This window comes from Pelodiscus sinensis, chromosome 1 (genome assembly GCF_052426305.1).
Source record: "Pelodiscus sinensis isolate ZL-2025 chromosome 1, ASM5242630v1, whole genome shotgun sequence".
Classification (NCBI taxonomy): domain Eukaryota; kingdom Metazoa; phylum Chordata; order Testudines; family Trionychidae; genus Pelodiscus; species Pelodiscus sinensis.
Window position 1 is genome coordinate 143,242,427 of NC_143052.1, and position 19,968 is coordinate 143,262,394.

General features: G+C 48.4%; 1 protein-coding gene across 1 annotated transcript; it reads right to left on the reverse strand.

The window, feature by feature from the left end:
• Positions 1 to 317: 317 nt before the first annotated feature.
• LAG3 (lymphocyte activating 3) lies at positions 318 to 10,192 on the reverse strand. Its single transcript, XM_075903725.2, has 8 exons — positions 9,770 to 10,192; positions 9,416 to 9,575; positions 8,969 to 9,195; positions 8,310 to 8,567; positions 7,778 to 8,071; positions 7,107 to 7,397; positions 6,698 to 6,816; positions 318 to 1,032 (listed from the first exon to the last, which is right to left on the reverse strand). Exons 1-8 carry the CDS (start codon positions 9,819 to 9,821, stop codon positions 922 to 924), a joined length of 1,512 nt encoding a protein of 503 aa, XP_075759840.2. The 5' UTR covers positions 9,822 to 10,192; the 3' UTR covers positions 318 to 921.
• Between the last annotated feature and the right edge of the window lie 9,776 nt (positions 10,193 to 19,968).

Genomic DNA, 19,968 nt, shown 5'->3' on the forward strand with positions numbered 1-19,968 from the left:
TTCTTGAACTGATGTCTCATCAGAGAGAGAGTGGGGAGAGAGTGAGAAAGAAAGGGAGTGAATGACAGGGAGAGGCAGGCAGAAAAAGGAGCCACTGAAAGGGAGAAAGGGATGGACAGACCATGTAGCTTTTCCTTTTCTGGGGCCTTTCGTTTCTCCTCCTGAAAGGTCAGAAACTCTATGAGCTACAGCAAAAGGTAAAAGTGAAACCCACAGAAGGGAGCAGATTTCTAGGAAGCTGCTTCACACAGATAACCAGTTGCAAGCGATGTGCTAGACAGGCTCATTCTCCCCAAATGCACAGAGAAGCCAAAGAGTTTCTAGTGGGGAGGGGAGTTTATTGCAGGTTATTTTCTTCAGAGTGCTAATAAACTATAACAAACTCAATATACGATATCTCTGGCTGCACAGTCTGCTGTGCCACAAATAAGCTCTGGAGCAGGGTGCTTAAGGGACACAGCGAGGGAAGATGGGAGAGGGGACTTAAATGCCCTGTGGTTAAAGGGGAGCTAGATCTCTGCCAAGCTCTCTACCTGCTAAAGGCCATTCACACCCCTCTAAGGAAGAAAAAAGGCCACAAGGCACATGGTGTGAAAAAAAACCCAAGGGAGTGAGGGGAAGTGGAGCAAATGAAAGTGAAGCGGGTTATGCACACTGGGGTCCTTCATCCCCAAAAGGGAAGCTTAAAAATCACTACACCCCTGCCCCCATCCAATCTTCCTAAACCCAGGTGACCCCCATCTCCTCTTTGTCATATGACTCCCATCCCCTCAGCAGTGGAATGGTTCCCAGGCTGTGTCCATGAGACCTCCATGTCCTCTGGGCAAGTCTGCATGGTTCCCAGCACCCAGCTGCGTAGCACAGTCTTGTTTTCTTATTGAAGTGCTTGCCATTCCAATTGATCTCATTTCTTCTCTTACATCAGCACTCTGTTTGCAAGCTCTTCTCTTCCTGGCCTTCGTCCTTCTTTGCATTCCCTGGTGTGGGGGCGATAACCACCCGTTCCAGTGCCGGGAAGGCTGGCAAGAAAATCTGAAAGGGAAAAAGAAGTGATGTTTGGGGAACCGACCTAGCATGGACTCCATCCTGTCCCAGCATGTTGCTTACCTCTGGCCCCTGGATCTGAATAGCCACTTGAGGGGGACTAGGTGGTCACAGAGGGTGTGTCTACACTGCACTGTAACTGGAAATAAGAGTCGCAGTTTGAACTATGCAAATTGCATATCTTGTTTCGATGCTATTTCAAAATAGCTTATTTTGTCATTTGACGCTTTCTGCACACGCCAAATTTTGAAATAAAGTGCCATTCTGAAATATGCCTGGCTCCTCATGGAGTGAGGTTTACAGGGACAACAGAATAGCAAGCCCAAAATAAGAGGCTTGCCGTGAAGATGCAAGATAGCTATTTCGGGATACTCCAGTAACCCAAAATAGTGTTGCAGTGTAGACATACCCAGAGAGAGCCCCAGAAATCTTGATTTCTACTTCTTTCTTTAACTCACCACACCCTTCTCTCTCACCACCAGGAATAGGATTCAGAAGACCTGACTCCCAGCTTCCCTTGCTGTAGCTACTATAGACCAGTCATCTCCTCAAGCTGAGAGAACCCAGAAGTCATGTTCCATGGTCATGTTACCTTTCCTGTGGAGAATGCTGTCTTGATATTAGGCTGTATGGTTGACTTATGCCTTTAATATTGCCCCTTTCACAGATTTTAAGGCCACAAAGAGCCTTTATGTTAATCTATTCTAACCTCCTGTGTAAACCCACGTAGAGAACCCACCCAGGAATTTCTGCATCAAGTCCATAACTTCTGGCTGAGTTAGAGCGTACCTTTCAGAAAGACATCCAGTCTTGATTGAAAGACTCCAAATGATGAAAAATCCACTGTAACTCTTGGCAAATTGTTCCAGTGGTTAGTTATATTTGCTGCTAAAAGTGTGCACCTTATTCTAATCTGTATTTGTCCAGTTTCAACTCCTAAACTTTGGACCGCGCTATGCCTTTTTCTGCTAGATTAAAGAGCTGTCTACTAGCAGAAATCTCTTCTCCGTTTAGTTATGTGTAGCCTGTGATCAAATAATCTCTTAACCTCCTCTTGGGTAAACAAAATAGATTGAGCTTCTTTGAGTCTCTCATGGTGAGACAGGCTTTCCAGACTTCAAAATCATTCAAAATACACTTAGGAGCACTATCCTGTGGGTACGTAGCACTGATAGTATTGACAGGCTGGCTGCTCAGCATCACCTCCATTGAAGTACACTGTAGGCTGTTATTCTTCAAGGCTACATCTACACTGGCATGATTTTCCGGAAATGCTTTTAACGGAAAAATTTTCCATTAAAAGCATTTTCAGAAAAGCACGTCTAGATTGCCAGGACGCTTTTCCGCAAAAGCATTTTTTGCGGAAAAGCGTCCATGGCCAATCTAGACGCGCTTTTCCGCAAAAAAGCCCCTATCGCCATTTTCGCGATTGGGGCTTTTTTGCGCAAAACAAATCTCTGCTGTCTACCCTGGCCCTTTTGCGCAAAAGTTTTTCGGAAAAAGACTTTTGCCGAACGGGAGCAGCATAGTATTTCCGCAAAAGCACTTACAATCTTACGAGATAGTCAGTGCTTTTGCGGAAATTCAAGCGGCCAGTGTAGACAGCTGACAAGTTTTTCCGCAAAAGCAGATGATTTTGCGGAAAAACTTGCCAGTCTAGACACAACCCAAGTGTACATGGGGCTTTCTGTTTGAAGTTTGTGACCTGCAGGTGGGTGATGAACAGGGGCAGGGGCAGGGGCAGGGGCAGGGGCAGGGGCAGGGGCTTGTCCTGTCTATATTGGGAAGAGGGAAGGCTATCGCTGCTGGATGTGAGCTGTCCCCAGTACAGACATAGAGGTCCTTATATTGAAAAGTTTGAGAACCAGTAAAGTATGTGAAAATCAGGAAGGCTGAGAGAGAATAATTTAGTCACTTGTACCACCAGAGGGAGCAATTAAAGGAGGAATTTGCAATATAAGTAATTTTCCCAGGAGCAATGCGATTTCTTTGCATGTATTTTTGCCACTGACGATGTTGGGGTGATGCCTATAAAGATTTGTTTTGTGGTAACAAAGCTGACACATTGCCAGGCTAAGTTCTGAAAAGAGAAGATCCTGGAACAAACTGATAAATTAAAATAACAACAAGTCACCAGGAGTGGATGGGACCTGGGACTGAGGCTATTAACAAGAATATGCAGCCTTAATATTACTGACACATTCAGGAAATTCTAATGTCAAATCATGTTTTTCTAAGCATTTTATAGTGTTCTAATTATTGTTTCAACCAATTTTCCTGGTCCAAGATAATTTCCAGGGCACACTTTTTCTGGGGCTATGTTTAGACTACAAAGAGAAATTGGAAAAAGAAACACAATTTACTTCTGAAAGAGGCTTTTCTGAAATCTGGCCCATCTACTCAGGGCCAAATATTGGAGAAAAAAAACCTCTTTCAGAACATCCTTCTTCCTCACAGAATGAGGTTTACAGGGATGCAAACAAAATGCATCCGCTTTTCTGACATTTTTTTTCAGGAAAGCAGAAGCATTCCTTGGATGTGGCAGAGCTTTTCTGGGATACCTCCGGTACCCTGGAAAAGCTCTGCAGTCTAGACATACCCTTAAGTGTAATTATCAGGATCAATGTACAAAATTGGCCCTCTCCAGAAGACTTTGACTAAGTCCCTCCAGAGATGCTGTTAAGGAATCAAGCAGCATGGATGAAAGGTTAAATATTATCATGGATCGGAAAACAGCTAAAAGAGAGCAAGCAGGAATAAATTATACATTTTCATTATGGCCAATAATGAACAGTGGTGTGCTGTAATGAATTGCCTAATTACTTAGAAGTAGCATTGGCCATAAAATGGGGGCAAAATGTTACATTTTGATAGAAGATCAAAACCTAGCATTTTTGGCCAAACACTAAACTTATCATTTTGAAATGTTTCCACAGTGACTCATGGGATTTGTAGTTTGGATGCCTCATGCCCGCATTTTTCTGTATTGGCTAGGCAACCAGGGCAAATTACATCTCTCTTCTTGTTGTGTCACTATGGTGGATCATGGGAATTCCATAGGCGTGGTGCATCATGGAAGAGGTAGTCTGGTTGTAGAACTTGGACCACAGAGAAGAATGTGGGCATGAAGCAACCAAATGACAACTCCCATGAGGCACAGCTGTAGTATTTGCAAACCCAAATTTTGGGATTTTGGGTTCTCAGTGACAAATCAAAAGTGTCTGAAAATGGAACTTTTAAAAAAAATTAGGCAAAAACTGAGTTTTCAGTTAACCTTACTTAAGAGCATGGAAGTCTCATTGTCAGAATGATCTGGCAATTTTTATGTGCTTAAGGTCCATTGAGATGCAATATGCCTTTGTTTCCTAAGTACCTAAGTCATTTTTGAAAATGGGACTTAGGCACCTAGATCCTTTGTGATTTAAAAAATTAACCTAGTCTGGAAAAGGGGATGAGCAGTGAAGTATCAAGATATGAATATAGCATAAAATTATTTAAGTTAAAAACACTGGAGAGGACTGTGAGAGCTGGCAAAGACTTGTAGTGGATTCTTCATTGTGGGCAATTTTAAAATCAATATTGGATATTTTTTCTAAAAGATCTGCTCTAATCCACACGGGAATTAGGGTAGAGTCATTCTATGGCCTGGGCTGTACAGGAGCTCAGATTACAGTGGTCCCTTCTGGCCTTGGAATCTATGAATTTACGAATCAAAGCGAGGTGAGTGGACGTTGCAATGGCAGATGAAACTCAGGGTAGACCAGAGGTTCCCAGAGTATAGGGTGCACCTCTGTGTCTCTACTCTCTAGCCCTGCACCTACCCCATTCCCAACTGCAGGGTGACTCTGCTCCCAGCCCCATCCTTGCCTCCAAGCCTTGGTCCCTGGTTGCAGCTCCACTCCAGCTGCAGCCTCAGCCATGGCTTTTTTATTCCTCTCGGCACCTCCTCCCCCCAAAAAATTATGTTACACCTTGTAAGATTTCTGCATGGAAAGAGAGATTCTTTTGTTTAGAGACAAGAGAAATAAGAAGGGATATGCTAGAGGTCAACAAAATTATGACTGTGTGAGGCTCATAACACAAAACAGAGATAATCAGTAAAACTGAAAGGCTGCAAATTCAAAATTGATAAAAGGGAATGCTTTTTTACACATTGCACATGAATCTCTGGAACTCACTGCTCCAGGATAATGTAGAGGCCGTAAGCTTAGCAGGATTCAAAAAAGTATTGGACAGGTATACACACTAAAACAATTTACTAACAGTTGTGGTGGATTACCCATCACTGACGATTTTTAAATTAAAATTGGATGTTTTTCTAAAAGATCTGCTTTAGAAATTACTTTGAGGGAATTCTGTGGCCTGTTTTATATGGGAGGTCAGACTAGATGACCAGACTAGTCCTTTCTGACCTTGGAATCTATGTAGCTATATGGGGTTTGAGAATATCCACATTAAATTAGATCAGATTATGAAAAAGAAAAAAGGATACCCACAATTGTTGAGAAGGGATATAAACCTCATCCTTTAAGGCAGAAATGGATCTCAAACTGACAGGAGTCACAAGGAAACTTCCTCCAAGAGTGGGACAGTTTATAATCTAGGGCCTACCAAATTTATAGTTCATTCCAGTCAATTTCATGGTCACAGGATTTTTAAAATTGAAAATGTCATGATTTCAGATATTTAAATCTGAAATGTTACAGTGTTGTAATTGCTGGGGTCCTTACTCAGAAAGGAGTTGTGTGGGGATTGCAAGATTATTGTGGGGGGGGGGAGGGGTTGCAGTACTGTTACCCTTACTTCTGTGCTACTGCAGGCAACAGTGTTGTTTTCAGAGCTGGGCAGCTGGAGAGTGGCAGCTACTGGCCAGGAACCCAGCTCAGAAGGCAGCGCTGCCATCAGCAGCTGCACAAAAGTAAGGATGGCAGGGTATGGTATTACCACTCTTATTTCTGCACAGCTGCCTGCAGAGCTGGGCCCTCAGTCAGCAGCCACCCCTCCTGCTACCAACCCCCAAAGGCAGCGCAGACATAAGGGAGGCAAAACTGTGGACCCCCCCCCCAAATAACTTGTGACCTCCCTGCAGCTCCCTTTTGGGTCCGGACCCCCGTTTGAGAAACGCTGCTCTCCCCCATGTTTTTCCCCTAGTACAAGGCAAAAACACACAACTACCCAGATTTTACCGTGGGAAACCAGATTTCAAAATCTGTGACACATTTTTCATGACTGTGAATTTGGTCCCCAGCTATAGTTATCCACTAGCAGGTTGTTTGCCCCTTTCTCTGAGACTTCTGGCTCTGGGCGGCTGTCAGAGGCTGGACATTGGGCTAGTGGGGTCACTAGGCTGAGCCCACTTGGCAGTTCCTACACTCCAAGTACACACTGCATAGGGCCAGGGCGGAGCTGGCAGGCTGCCCAATGCAGCCTCTTTGCCCTGCACACAGTGGCCCGACCCCTAGCAGGGCTGGCAAGTGTAGATGGGCTCAGTCACAGACCTTTTCCTCCTGGTTCTTCCCTCTCAGCTCTCCCATTCGTTCCCCCCTTGTCATGCTACGCAGACCCCTCTTCACCAGCTCTGCCCCAGGAGGACTGACGATGGCCTGGGAGAGAGAAGCCAGAGGGCCAGCCACAGGGCAAGGGACTGACTCACCCTTCGGCTCCGCAGGACCAAAGCCAGGAGGGAGGCCACCAGCAGGAGAAGGAGGACGAGGATCAGGCTAAAAGACACCTGCCCATCCAGGATGGGATGAGACTCAGCAAGCTGGGCACCTGTGGGGGTAAGTCGCCATTAGACAGGAGGGGCAGCTGGACTGGGAGAGGGGTAGGACAGCCCTGAGAGGGCTGACATGGCTCTGGGGGGGCAGGGGAGAGGAGTCGGGAGGTTGGAACTAGATGGGGCTGTGGGTGGGGTTTGGACAATGTTGCGTGGTGAGGCAGAAGGGGAGTCTTAAGGCACAGGGAGATAGCAGTGGGGCGGAGTAATGGGAAGGGGAGTCTTAAGGCACAGGGAGATAGCAGTGGTGCGGAGTAATGGGAATGGGACACACGGGGGACGGTACCTGTGATATACAGCTCATATTCCACAGCTCCCAGCCTCCCTTCTGAGCCATGCACACTGCACTCCCAGGTGCCAATATCCTCCTGTGACACAGTGGTCAGCTCCAGGGTGGAGCCCAGGTAGTAGTGCTGGACTCCTGGGCCCCTGGAAGTGGCCTCAAAGGAGCTCTCATTGGTGAGGCCTGAGCTCAGCTGCCTCCACTGGAAGCGCTCGTGCCCCCTGGGGTGGGTGAGGCTGCAGATGAGCAGAAGATGAGAGCCTTCAGCAACCGGCCCTTTGATGCTCGGGGTGACTGTGGGGGAAGGAAACAGAATACCCTCAGCAAAGAGAGCAAAGCCTCTTCCTGCCTCACCCCTTCATTGCCTCCTTCCTCTCTCTGCCGCCTTTTCACTTTCTCGCAGACACTTTATCTCACTGTCTCCCCCCTTCTTTTTCCTACTGGAGGGCAGATTTCTTAATTGAACTACCATGGGAGACCTCCCTGTAGCACAGTGTCCTATGGACAGAGCCTCCACTCCTGTGCAGCTGTGCTGAGACCCAGGGTCTCTCCCCATGGGGAGGCTGGACAGGCTGAGAACAGCCTGAACTCTCTACACTGGTGTGAAGGAGATTTTTTACCAGACAGTGGAGGGGGAGAGTCCCCTGGGCATCCTTTGGGCTTCCCTTGCTCACCTGTTATCACTGCCAAGGTCACATCCCTCGTGATGGTCGTGGCATGGATAGAGACAGCACAGCGGTATTGCCCTGAGTCCCCTTGTCCCACCTCAGAGAGATGGAGGTTGAAGCTCCCTTTGCTTCCATTCCTGAAGATGGCCCATGTTTCCAGATCTCTTCCTGCAAGATGGCTCCAGTGGGCTGACACCCCTAGAATGCCAGAGGCCCTGGGATCTCGATTCAGGGTGCAGGGAAGGTCGGCAGCAGATCCTGCTGCAGCATAGACTACAGGAGACGCTGGGCCAGCCAAGCCTGGAGAAAACAAAGTATGTAGGGCAACATTAGGGGGAATGAAGTCCACTGAGCTGCAACAGAAGAGTGGGTTCCCAGCCCCCATGGGCGGGGATGCTGGGACAGAGGGGAGACATGATTTGGAAAGCAGGGAGGGAAGCAAAGAGATCCAAGGAGGCTACTCATGCTAGGGCAGAAGCTGGGGAGAAGGCCACTGATCTCTGGGAGCTGAGAAGGGTGAATCAGGGGCCAGACTTACCTAGAATTTGAAGGTTGAATGTGGCAAAAACTTTCTCGTTGTCTGAGTATGTGAGTTCACAGTGCCAGGGACCTGAGTCACTTACGGAAAGCCTGGAGATAGACAAAGCCCCATGGTGGGCCTGGAACCTGCTGGAGATGGGCACCAGGCTGCCATTGTGGAACCACTGCACCCCCACAAGCTTAGCTGAGTGACTGGAGTTACAGTTTAGCCAGAGAGGCTCCGTTTCCACCAGCAGGCCTGGGGGATTGACAGTCACTGCAGAGAAGAAGGGAAGAGAGAAGTTAATGTCACAGGGGAGCCCTAAAGCCATTCCCACTTTGGAGCTCCCAGCCCCTCTCTGTGAGGCATTGAAGGGACAACCAATCTGTCGTAGGTCTCCCCCGTTTCCTTGAGTCTGTCCCTTAGAGATTTCCCTCACTTGAATGCTCAGCCCAGGGTATAAAGGCAGGAGAGTTGCCTAGCCTTGGAAGGCTGCTCCTCATTTTCTAGCCTGCTGGCCAAGCTCCATGCAGCCCCGGGGAGAAGCGTCCGTCTCTCATCTCTTCCCTCCCACGGTACCTAATACCTTCTCCTGGGGTTACCTCCCAGGACTTTTGGTCCTAACTGACAGTGCCCTGCTGTTCCAGGGATTCCTGCGGGGCTCCAGCTTCTCGTACCTGTCACCACATCCAGCTTCACTTGGCAGCGCTGGGTCTCCTTGCCATATCTCACCAGTGCCTCATAATGGCCTGCATCGTCACTCAGCAGCGGCTCAATCCAGAGGGAGAAGTTCCCTTGTCGGAAACTGGCTTCCTTGACTGAGGCTCGGGGAATCATGGATCGGGCCCTCTTCAGGAGACCGCTGTACTCCACCTCCAGCACCATGTGGGGCTCTTTGTGGGAGCTGGGGATATACAGGGGACTGAGTTAGTGCTGGGAGTGAGAGAGGTTGGGGAAAGAAGCAGAGGAGAGGGGCAGGAAGACAGTGGAGGGAGAAAGCACGTTGGAGAGAGGGGTTGAGAATCACAGATGGGAAGAGAAGAAAGAAAGAGGGAAAGGTGAAGAAATATGAAATGAAACCAAATGCAAAGCAGCCTCTGCTCCCCTCCCCCCGCCTGCATTACCTTTTCCCTCTGCGCTCCCAGCGGAGGGCTGTCTTTTCATAGAGCTGCTTCCCGTGGCTCCGGAGCTCCTGAGGACTCAGGTGACAGGGGAGCAAAGCCAGGTCCCCCACTTTGGCCCACACCCTCTGCTCCTTTGCTGCTCCAGGGAGAGTACTGCTGGCTGCAACAGGAAAGAGACATGAGCAGGATAGGGAAGGAACTGGAGGTGGGATTCAGGGTGAGCGGAATGCTAAAGAGTCAGGAAGATCTGCAGAGGGTTCAACTTTGAGTTGCTAAAATCCTGTGGACAAAGCAAACCCCAAATGTCCCCAGTGCAACTGCCCTCCATCATCAGAAATACTCAGCCTGCCTTACCATTGGTCACCAGTAGCATGAGGACAAGAGACAGTGGCATGAATGGTGGCATCAAGGCGCCAAGAGGGGATGTGTCTCCACACTCAGGTCACAGCCGGCAGGAGTCCAAAATGTCACGGGATGAGTAAGATCAAAGTATAGGACGGACAAAGGAAGGAGCAGGTGAGTGAGTCTGTCGGGCTCACTCGCTCACTTGTTCTTTCACTCTCTCGCTCGTTCTGATCAAAGCCTTTCCCTAGATGCCCTTATAATGCAGGTGGGTAGCTAATTTCCTCACAGCAATGAGAAGATGCGTCACAGCCAAGAAACCAGTATCACGTGTAGAAAGAACTGGAGACAGAGGAAGAAGGAGTCAGAGATCATGTTCTAAGCATCTTTTAGTGGAAATTCTCTCTTTGGGTCTCTGTTGTTTTCTTCACAGTTTCGCTTCTACCCAGACTGTGGAAACTTTGTAGAAGACACTTCCCAGCAAGTGCCCTTCATGTTTTTCTTTCATCTCTTACCTTTTTTGGTTTGATCTTTCCGCCTCTCACTGTTTCTGTCAATAATTGCTTTAGTCTTTTCAAAATACCTTGTTCCTTTTTACATTTTTTCTTTTACTTTCTCCAATGTGTGCTTTCTTTTTCTGTTTTTCCAGTTCATAGAGGACACTAAATAAGGAGGAGCTGCAAACAACTGGAAGGATAGGCAAATAACCCAAAGAGACACTAGAGATAGCAGACGTGCTGGGACTGGGGGAGCTGCTGCACCTCTCGCTGGAAGTTGTTACCATCTTACATAGGGTTTACAGTTTGGGTGAATGGCTCTCAGCACCCCCACTGTGCAAACTGTTCCCGCGCCCCTGAGCAACAGGGCCAGGAAATAAAGTGAGTTTCAGCCCAGACAAATTTGACTAGCCGGTCCTAAACCCAGGACCACACTGGGTGGGAGATGGGCGGGGGGAGCTGAGGAAAGAGGCTACATACTGGCTGCAGAATAGGTTACTGTGCTTTGGGACAAGACATTGCATCCCTCAGCAGGGAGGAGAATGATCCTTCTTTGCCTGGCTTTTGGGAGACCCTGCTTCACCCCCTGGGAAGTGGGGGTTCTCCCAGCTCCCACTCAGGTGCTGGAGAGTTCAGGGAGAACAGAACTGAACTTTGCATAATGCGATTCATAGATTCCTCCCATCCCTGTCAGACATGGGCCCCCTTGTCACCTCAGAGAATCCCGCCTTTTGTGGCTCACATTTTCCAGCACCCACTAGTTTTGACTCTATCTGACTTAGTCACTCATTTGCCCTCCCCAGTGAATGCTGAGCCCCCTTCTATGCATACATCCCCCACTACCAGGAGTGGGCGGGGTCTCCCCTGGGCTGGGGGAACACAGGGTGACTCAGGGACATGATTTCCCCTCCGCTGGAGGACTTCTTTCTCTCTCTCTTTTCTTCAGTGGTGTGAGAGAGGGAGGAACAGGGAAACATGAAGGAAAGGGGGATCAGAGAGAAAAGGCGAGGTTGGAGCATACATTACAGTTAAAGCACTGGGTGTTTTTCCTCCTCATCAGCAAAAACGGTCCCTGGTGTCCGGTCTAAGCAGAGGGTATAGACTTTGCTTTCCACTAAGTCAGCATCAAAGGCTTGGCTTGAGTGTGCGTGTGAAGGAGCAACAGAGCGAGAGAATGAAAGCGAGAGGGGTCTGCAGCACGGTGAGGATATATATGGGGCTTCACTTTCAGCAGGGCTGGCCTGAGGGAAAATGGCACCCTGGGCAAGCTTATATTTTGGTACCCCCGGCTTCCCCTGTATCTCCTGTGGCTCCCGAGGCTCTCCACCCCTCCTGCACCTCCAGCCCCTGCTCTGTGCCCCCTCCTGTGCTCCTGATCATTGCACCTCCTGCTTGCACCCCTGGATGCATGCAGCACCTGGCATTGCTGCTCGCTCCCCCTCAAGCACTGCTCCTCCACTCTTCCCTTGGGGGAGGTGAGAGGTGGAGTAAAGTCGTGGTTCCTTGCATGTCTCACCATGCAGATTTTAGCAACGCAGCTGTGTCGACGCAGCCCTGTTGCCAAAAGTCAAGGCATGTTTGTTGGCACTTTTGCTGACACAACGCTTCCACCCCAGTGAGCAGTTCTCGGGCGGTGTTGGCAGGAGAGCGCTCCCTCAATCACCTTTGCATTTGCCAAGGGCTGGGGGTGGGTTAAGCACCTGTGAACAACAAAAGTTTTGTCCATCCAGTGCCAGTGTAGACACAGCCCAAGTGCTGTTCCTGGCCTGGACTGCTCAAAGGCAGGGCAGAGAGCAGTAGCATCTGATGCTCGCCTCCAGCACAGCTGAAGTGGGGAAAGTGACCTGGATGCAGGGACTGCTTGCTGCTGCCCTTCACCCCTGCCCCAGCCCTTTGGGGGCAGAGTAAACAGTATCTGTACATCACCACTATCTCCCAGCCTCTTCCAGGAGGTACCAGGAAGAGATCTGGGCATCTCTCCGCATGGCACTCCCCTGTCAGCCGGGAGCAGTGTCTCACCCTACCCCAGACGCATGCCTCTCTGCGCTGCCACACAGTACCACGGCACCCTGAGTGGTCACTTGGATGGCCCACCCCTAAGGCTGGTCCTTATTCTCAGCCCCCATCTGTCCCACCCCTCTCCCTGGCCCCACTCCAGGGATACACATAGGACCTTGCTCTCCATCTCATCCATCTGCTCCTAGCTTTGCTCCCCATCATCATCCCCACCCAGTCCTTCACATTGGCCCGAGTGTTAATGTGCATCCACGCCTCTGGAAGGGCTGTCTTCCAATGAAAAAACTCATGACCTATCTAGCCCTTAAAAGGATACAGCTCAATTCTGGCCTGTCTGCCTGGGACTTCCTGGGAAAGGAAGCCCACAGCTCAGAGCTGGTGAGCAGAGGGGCTGGGGCTGAGGGCAATTTCAAGCCTCAGGCTCAAAAGGGAATGGGGATGGCCAAAGGGTTGTTGTGGTGAAAGCGTGCTCTGAAACAAAGGCTTTGGAGGCTCTGTTTTACTCAGCGTGAGGCTGTATCTTTAGAAGTGACGTCTCTGATGTTTCTCTGTAACGACCCATTTTAAATGCTGACTCCATTGAATGGCACCTTCGTCATCTCCCAGCACAAAACCCACAGGCATGACAAATAACAGTGACTGGAGCGAGGTCAGCACTGAGAAGTGCCAGCGGAGTTACGTGTATGGCTAAGCAGAGACGTCACTAGCACAGGGAGCCGAAGGTGGGGAGTGAAGACATTGGCAGAACTGGGGAAGTCGAAAGCTCAGCGCATTGGGTATTGATACATTTGGTCTGGGCATTAACTGCTTTTGATCAGGTTCTAGGCTTAACTGACAATTGCCTTTACTGCCTTTGGGTTTGTTTGTTCATTATGTGGTGCACATGCATGTTCAGCTGGCAGCATTCCCCATCCATGCACTCCTAGTGCCAGGTGAGGTCAGGACCTTTGCAGAATGTCTCTTATGAGGGTTCCCCTCTTTCTTTCTACCTTGTGGGGTGAGGGAAATGCTGTGTATTATAAACTTGTAGCCTGTTTCCCAAACAGTTGTCAGCAACCCACTTCTTTGGGCCTCAAAGGGAATTCCTCACCCAAACTAGACAGATCTAATTAGAATCAAACAATAGAGCTCTGGTTAATGCAATCTTAAAGTTTATAGGAAAAACATCAGGAAAAGGGTTACTTTGAATCCCTTCTTTTAAAGATACATTTAAAAAGCATTAACTATGTGATCCTGTCTAGATTCTTAAGGCCAGAAGGCACCATTAGACCATCTAGTCCCAGGGCATAGCATTTAACTCAGCTTCTCCTATATTGAGCTCAATATCCCTTTGAGATACTTCAGATAGATTATTCTTAATGGAAACTAAGGCAGAGTTTGGAGAAGTATGCACAGACCCATGCAGTGAGTCTATTGCAGAGCTGGGAATAGATGAATTGTTCCTGAATTCCCAACTTCACTCCTCTAGATCAGGACTGCTTGAGGAATGTAAACCTCCCAGTTCAGCACTTATGAAGGTATATAAACTTAAGCACATGCTTAAATGCCTTGCAATGCATATTTCAGAACTTTGCTGGATGAGAGCCAATTTTTTTTTTAAATAGAGGCATTTAAAACATATAGGTCTATTAAATCAGTGGTTCTCAACGAGGGGTGCACAGAAGTCTTCCAGGAGGTACATCAACTCATTTAGATATTGGCTTAGTTTTATAATAGTTACGTAAAAAGCACTAGCAAAATCAGTACAAACTAAAATTTCATTTAAATTGCTTTATATATTCTACATACCAACATATGAATATAATAGTTATATTCCAATCTATTTATTTTATAATTATATGGTAAAAATGACAAAGTCAGCAATGTTTCGGTACTAGTGTGTTTTGACACTTTTGTATTTTTACATCTGATTTTATAAGCTAGTAGTTTTTAAGTGAGGTAAAACCTGGGGTACACAAGACAAATCTGACTCCTGAAAGGGATACAGTCGTCTGGGAAGGTTGAGAGCCCCTGCATTAAATAAAAAGGTTTGTTAACACAAGATTAAGGTTGCACAGTTAAAGGATTAAAAGTCTAGTAAATATAAAAGCAAAAGGTCTAGATTTGGCTCCCATTTGTGTCCTCATAGCCAAGTTGAAGTCAATAGTCTTGCTGAGGTTTAACAGAGCAGAATTTGTGCTTAAACTTCTTACAGCACTTCAGACCTCGTTGCACATCCTGTGTGGGGGGTGGTTATTTGTTTAAGTTTCCTATTACGGGGTGGTCCTTACAGCACAAAAGTTGAGCAGAGGCTTGTGTTTGGTGCTGGTTTGTCAAAGTACTCTAAAATCCATGTGAGACTCCGATTGGCCTGAAAGTCGCCTTAGCAGTTGAAGGACCTGGTTAGAGGAGGCAGTGCAGGCTTGAGCTCAATTGGTAAGGGAGCTATCAAGATACTGACTCCTCTGCCCTCCATAAACATGACCTAATTTGCCTAAAGTTAGATAAAAAATGATGGAAAATAGCCACCTAGAAACCTAATCACTGGGCAGCTCCTCTGCTCATGTCATTTCCAGCACCAACCAGTTTCAAAACTAAATGAAAAAAAGCATTAGTCCTTCATTCTGGTTCCCCGGGAGCTGTGCATGACTGATCCAAGCTACTGAAACTTCTTAATGACATTGAGACCAATTCTCATTTACACTGCTTAATGGTGTACTACTCTGGGCAAAGGGCTAGATACTCCCACTTTAAGGCCCCTTTACATAGCCAGTGGAGCACACAGTGGCCATAGTGCAAATGCAGATTGGGTCTAGAGAGGTTGAAGCACAATTTGTGTGAAAAGGCAAAAATTCAATGTGTTTTAAAATTCATGGGAAGAGTCAGATTAGCCTAAAACTCAGCACATTACAGAGGGGGGCCAATGTAGATTTTTTTTCTGTAAATTTAGGGACATTGAGTGAAGCGGTTCCAAAGATATAGCTCCAACCAATTACTTGTTTTTAAATACCGATTCAGCACATGGGATAGGTGGCTGTGACTGAGAATGGGGAGTGTTCAGAGGACAGCCAGATATTTTGTATGCCACAAACACACCATAGTGAGACTGGAAGGAGAAGAGAATGGGCAAGCTCATTGCATGCCAAAGCTACACAGTGCTAAGACAGACTATATGTAATGCGCATGCTGCACTGGGACATGAGAAGCTGAGACGAAGCAGACTCAGTGTATGCCATAACCTGGAGAGCTGAGACTGGGCAAGCCTGGTGCATGCCACGGCTTGCCATGCTGAGACTGGTGAGGGTGGAGCTGGGCTGAGGGTGAGAAGGAGCGAGAAAAATACCATTAAGATAAGTGGGGCATTTCACACCTCCAAAAACTTCCTGTGATCTAACACCCACACACACAGTCCGATTGGCCTGAACCGTGATATGCCAGTTCTAGGTGTAGGGAAGAGTCTGTGCTTCACTTTTTAGGTCATTTGGTCAGAGGGCTGCTGAGAGCCTCCCAAATGACCCAGTTATCAAATGCGGGCTCTGTGCATCTCACAGAAGCAGTGCTGAGAGGCTGGATTGAGACTAAGCCCTTGTCTACACTAGCATGTTTTGTGGCCAAAAATTGCCTTTTGTGGACTAAACAGTGAGAGTGTTCACACCACAATGCAACTTTTGGGGGTGAGGAGAACACCCAGTTTTGGTGACAAAAAAGTCCACCTTTGCCAGAGACTTTTGTCTTTTCCCCTCCCTTTATTATGGACAAAGAACCAGTGTGGACTCTGTTGTTTGTTTTGTGGAGAGAACTGGCTTCTGCCACTAACCCGCAATGCCTGCCCTGATGGTTGTGCTCAGTGTTTTGTGATCTCTGCTGCCCTGCAAGCATGCGACCCCCCCCACCCCCTTTTCAAAGCATGTGACAGCTGCTCCATTTGGGGAACAAACAAAGAGCAAATCATTGGAATTCTCCCGTTTTGCCCTACTGAAACACAGAGGCAGGCAGACTGCTGCTGCAGGGGGAGGGCTGGAGAGACTGCTGTGCTGGTTTGACATTCCTCAGCACGGAGAGTTCACAGATCTTACCCACAATGCTTTCCTCTGTCGACAGGATGCTAGTAATGTGGCCCTGAAACGTCAATGAGAGGCAAAAAAACCAGTTTGACCGGTTTTCACTTTTGCTGACTTTTGCCTGTTGACCGTGTAGACATAGCCAAAAGAGAGCACCGTCCTCATAGAGAAAAATGGGGCAGTTCTTATTGCCGCAAGGATCCTGAACGGTGCAGCTCCTGCTGCATACCTCCTGGAGATCCGGAGCAAGGAGGAGAGCAGAAGAGCTAACGGATCCCCTCTCCAGGAGGGAGGGAAGCACTGAATTCCTTCCCCACTCTCTTCTCCCTGATTGGTGGAAGGGGCTCCAGAATTCCCCTTCACCTACTTCTGGCTACAAGGTTGTGCAGAGCCCTTTCCACATACATCAGACCCTGAGCTCAGGTAAAGAATCTAAAACTCCTTAGTGATGCTGCCTCCAGTATCCATCACAGCCTAGAACCATGTCAGCTTCCCTCCCACCAGGGCACAGCTACTCTAGAGCTGTATGTGTAATTCCCAGCCATGTAGCCAATTGATCAAGCTAGCAAACTAAAAATAGCAGTGGTGGCATGAGCAGGGGGATGAGCTAAATTAGTACCTACCAATGGGCTCAGATAGGATCTTCCTCAGGGTGGCCAGCCCTTTGGACTGCTTGTGCGGCTGCAGTGACACTATTTTCAGCATGCCAGCTTGGTCAGTGCTAGCATGGGTCTGTCAACCAGACCTGGAAAATACACCTTCCAGCTCCACTACAGACAAGTCTTAGTGACCCCTCCAGCTCTACTGGAGCATTCAGAGGCCGGAGGAGGGAGCTGGTAGTGGAGATGAAGCAGTGTGGCAAGGAAGCCGTTTCTCTACTATATCAGGCACCTCAGTCATACTCCTTCACTATCATCCCTTTCTAAAAAATAATCATTGACGTTTACAAACAAAACTTCACTGGTGAGTTAAGATTCCTCAGTCTCAGATGCTACCACAGACAGAATCCTGTGAGAACCAGGGGAAAATACTCACCTGTACTTTCCCAGGTTTTCTAATGCTTGTATTTCGTGTGGTTGTGCTTCATAAACACACTGCCCCTGTGGAGATGGCTGTGGGCACTGGGACTGTACTGCCCCCTGACACCACCTGCCATTTTGTCAGTGCTCCCAACTCCAGATTTGCACTCCTATTCAAACGCTCCTCTCCACTGTTAGTGTGCTTCAAGCGGCATCTGACGTGCCAGCCAACAGTGGCAGACATCCACCTAGATACTGAGGCCTTGCCTGCACTACAGAGTTTTGTTGACAAAAGCCAGCTTTCATTAAAAAACCAAAACACACGGTGGAGGTCTACACCTACAATGCTCCTTTTGCCGACAAAACCCTTCTGCTTTGCCAACAAAATAAAACCATCTTGGCAAAAGGCACCGAGCTTTCTGTAGCAGAGTGTCTGTGTAGACACTCAGAGGTGGAAGGAAGCCAACATGGGCCGGGACGGTGTATCAGTAAGAAAGTGGTCAAAGCTCTGAAACACCGTGCCGGCAAGCTACCTATAGCCAGTACAGTGTGCTGAAAAGACATCGTTCTGCCCCCAGCTCCTCCATGGAGCTGCTTCACAAGATAGGGCTGGTGGGGGGAGCTGGGAGCGATATGGCAGCCAGAGGAGCTGCTGGTGTTCTGCTCCTTTCCCCGTATGCTGTTGCCCTCACTGTGGGGAAAGGAACAGAGCCCCAGCCGGGTCCTCCAGCAGGGCCTGTACAGAGCTGAGGAGATGCAGATCCATGGAAGCATGGGAGCAGGGCTGAGAATTCTGCTCCTTTCCCTGCTGAGAGGGACAGTCAGCAGCAAAAGCAGTAGAACGGCCAGTAGACCCCCCTGGCTGCCTTACCACCCCCAGACGCACCTCCCCGCACATAACGTGGGTTGGGGAGGGAAAGAGCATGGGAGCCCTAAGCTGGGTGCAGGGTGGAGTAACATGGAGGGTCATGGGGGGATGTCATGTGCCCCCCCCCCCACCTTAGCTGGTGTGACCCTCCCATACAGGGAAGAACTGAATTTTGCTTTCATCACTATAGAAACTGCACTTGGTTATGTCATTGTACAGAGCCTCCAGGAGGTGTCCCAACATGCCCATCCAGACCATGCTGATCAGCAGTTCACACTCTGCTGTCCAGGTACATGGATGGGTGGGGAGCTGGAGGAGGCAATGGCAACAAAGGGGAAAGGATGGGTATCTGGGGGAGGCCCTGGAAACCAGGGGAGATGGGAGGATGGGTGGGCAGCCCAGGGAGGCAGTGGGGCCCATGGGGCCATGGAGGTGAGTAAGGCAGTGAGGCCAAGTGGGCTAGGAAGAGGTGGAAATCCAGGGAAGGCATCTTGAGCAATGTGTGGGAGACTGTGGGAGGCAGCAGGGGGCAGGACAACAAAACAAAAGTTTGCTCAGGGCTCCATTTTTCCTAATTCCTGACCTGGCAGGGCTCACCTTCAGGGCAGGCAACTTGGGTGATTGCCCAGTGTGCTGTCATCAGGGGGGTGCCATGGTGAAGAGGGTGCTGCTCAAAGTTACCAGGAAGTTGACTGACTATAATGTCAGGGATGGGGGCCCTGCCATTGTACTCCTCCACTATCAGCGGTTACCAGTTGCCTGTGCTGCAGGCAATACAGAACTGTTTCCTTATCCTTCCTAAACTTCTCCCATCCATTCTTCGCAACTTCCTGACCTGTCTTGGTACCCCACTGTCTCCACCCCTTCAGTCAGCTTCCAGAACAATAGCTGGACTTATACACTGCTCCAAGTGACTACACTGCCCTGTGCGCTTATCTTCCTTCCTACCAATACTTTTATGTGTATTGTGTATTGATATTTAATAAAATATCTTCCTCTCAAAGATAACCAACCTTTAGTTTTCTCCTAAATATGGTGGTTGCTGCTTGAATTAATACAGAGTGGCAATTTGATCATTCCTGAGTACAAATCCCAGACAGAAAGCATCAAAATTCTTATGCACGGAAGTAAGCCAATAAAGCATGGCATAGTGCTGGATAGAAAGGCACATTCCTAGATCTCATTGTCAAAATGATGCCTCAAAGCCTCATGGATTCAAATAACCCTCATTGTACCCTTCTAATAGCCCTGGTATCCAGCTGCTCAAAATCAGCTACCAGATGATTCACCTCTGCATTCCACCCCAGGAAAACTTCACCCTAGCCTCACAAATATTATAGAGCATACAACAGGGTGCTGTGACCATGGGAGTATGTTCCTTGTTTTGGTCTAACCCGCCATAAAGGCAATGCTAGCAAGCTTTTAATCTGCCAAAGGCACATTCCACAGTAATTCTGCACCAGCTGAGTTTATCGTTGAAGTGGTCCTTGCCGCTGTCCAGGATTCCTGTGTAAGGCTTCATGAGTCATGGGAGTATGGACAACACTGTCTCTCAGGACCACTATGGCCATTTCAACCTCCCCCATTTTGAATCTTCTATTCTGGAAAGGAAGTCCCAATGTGCAGCTTTCTGTCCAGGCCAGTGTTCTTGAAGATGTGTGCCTTAGGTACTTTCCTGGACCTTCCCATGTTGAGATCCCACATTTTTCTAAAGAGAGCAGCAAGGCAGAGAAACTGGACATGGTGAAATCAACCGCACACACAGATACAT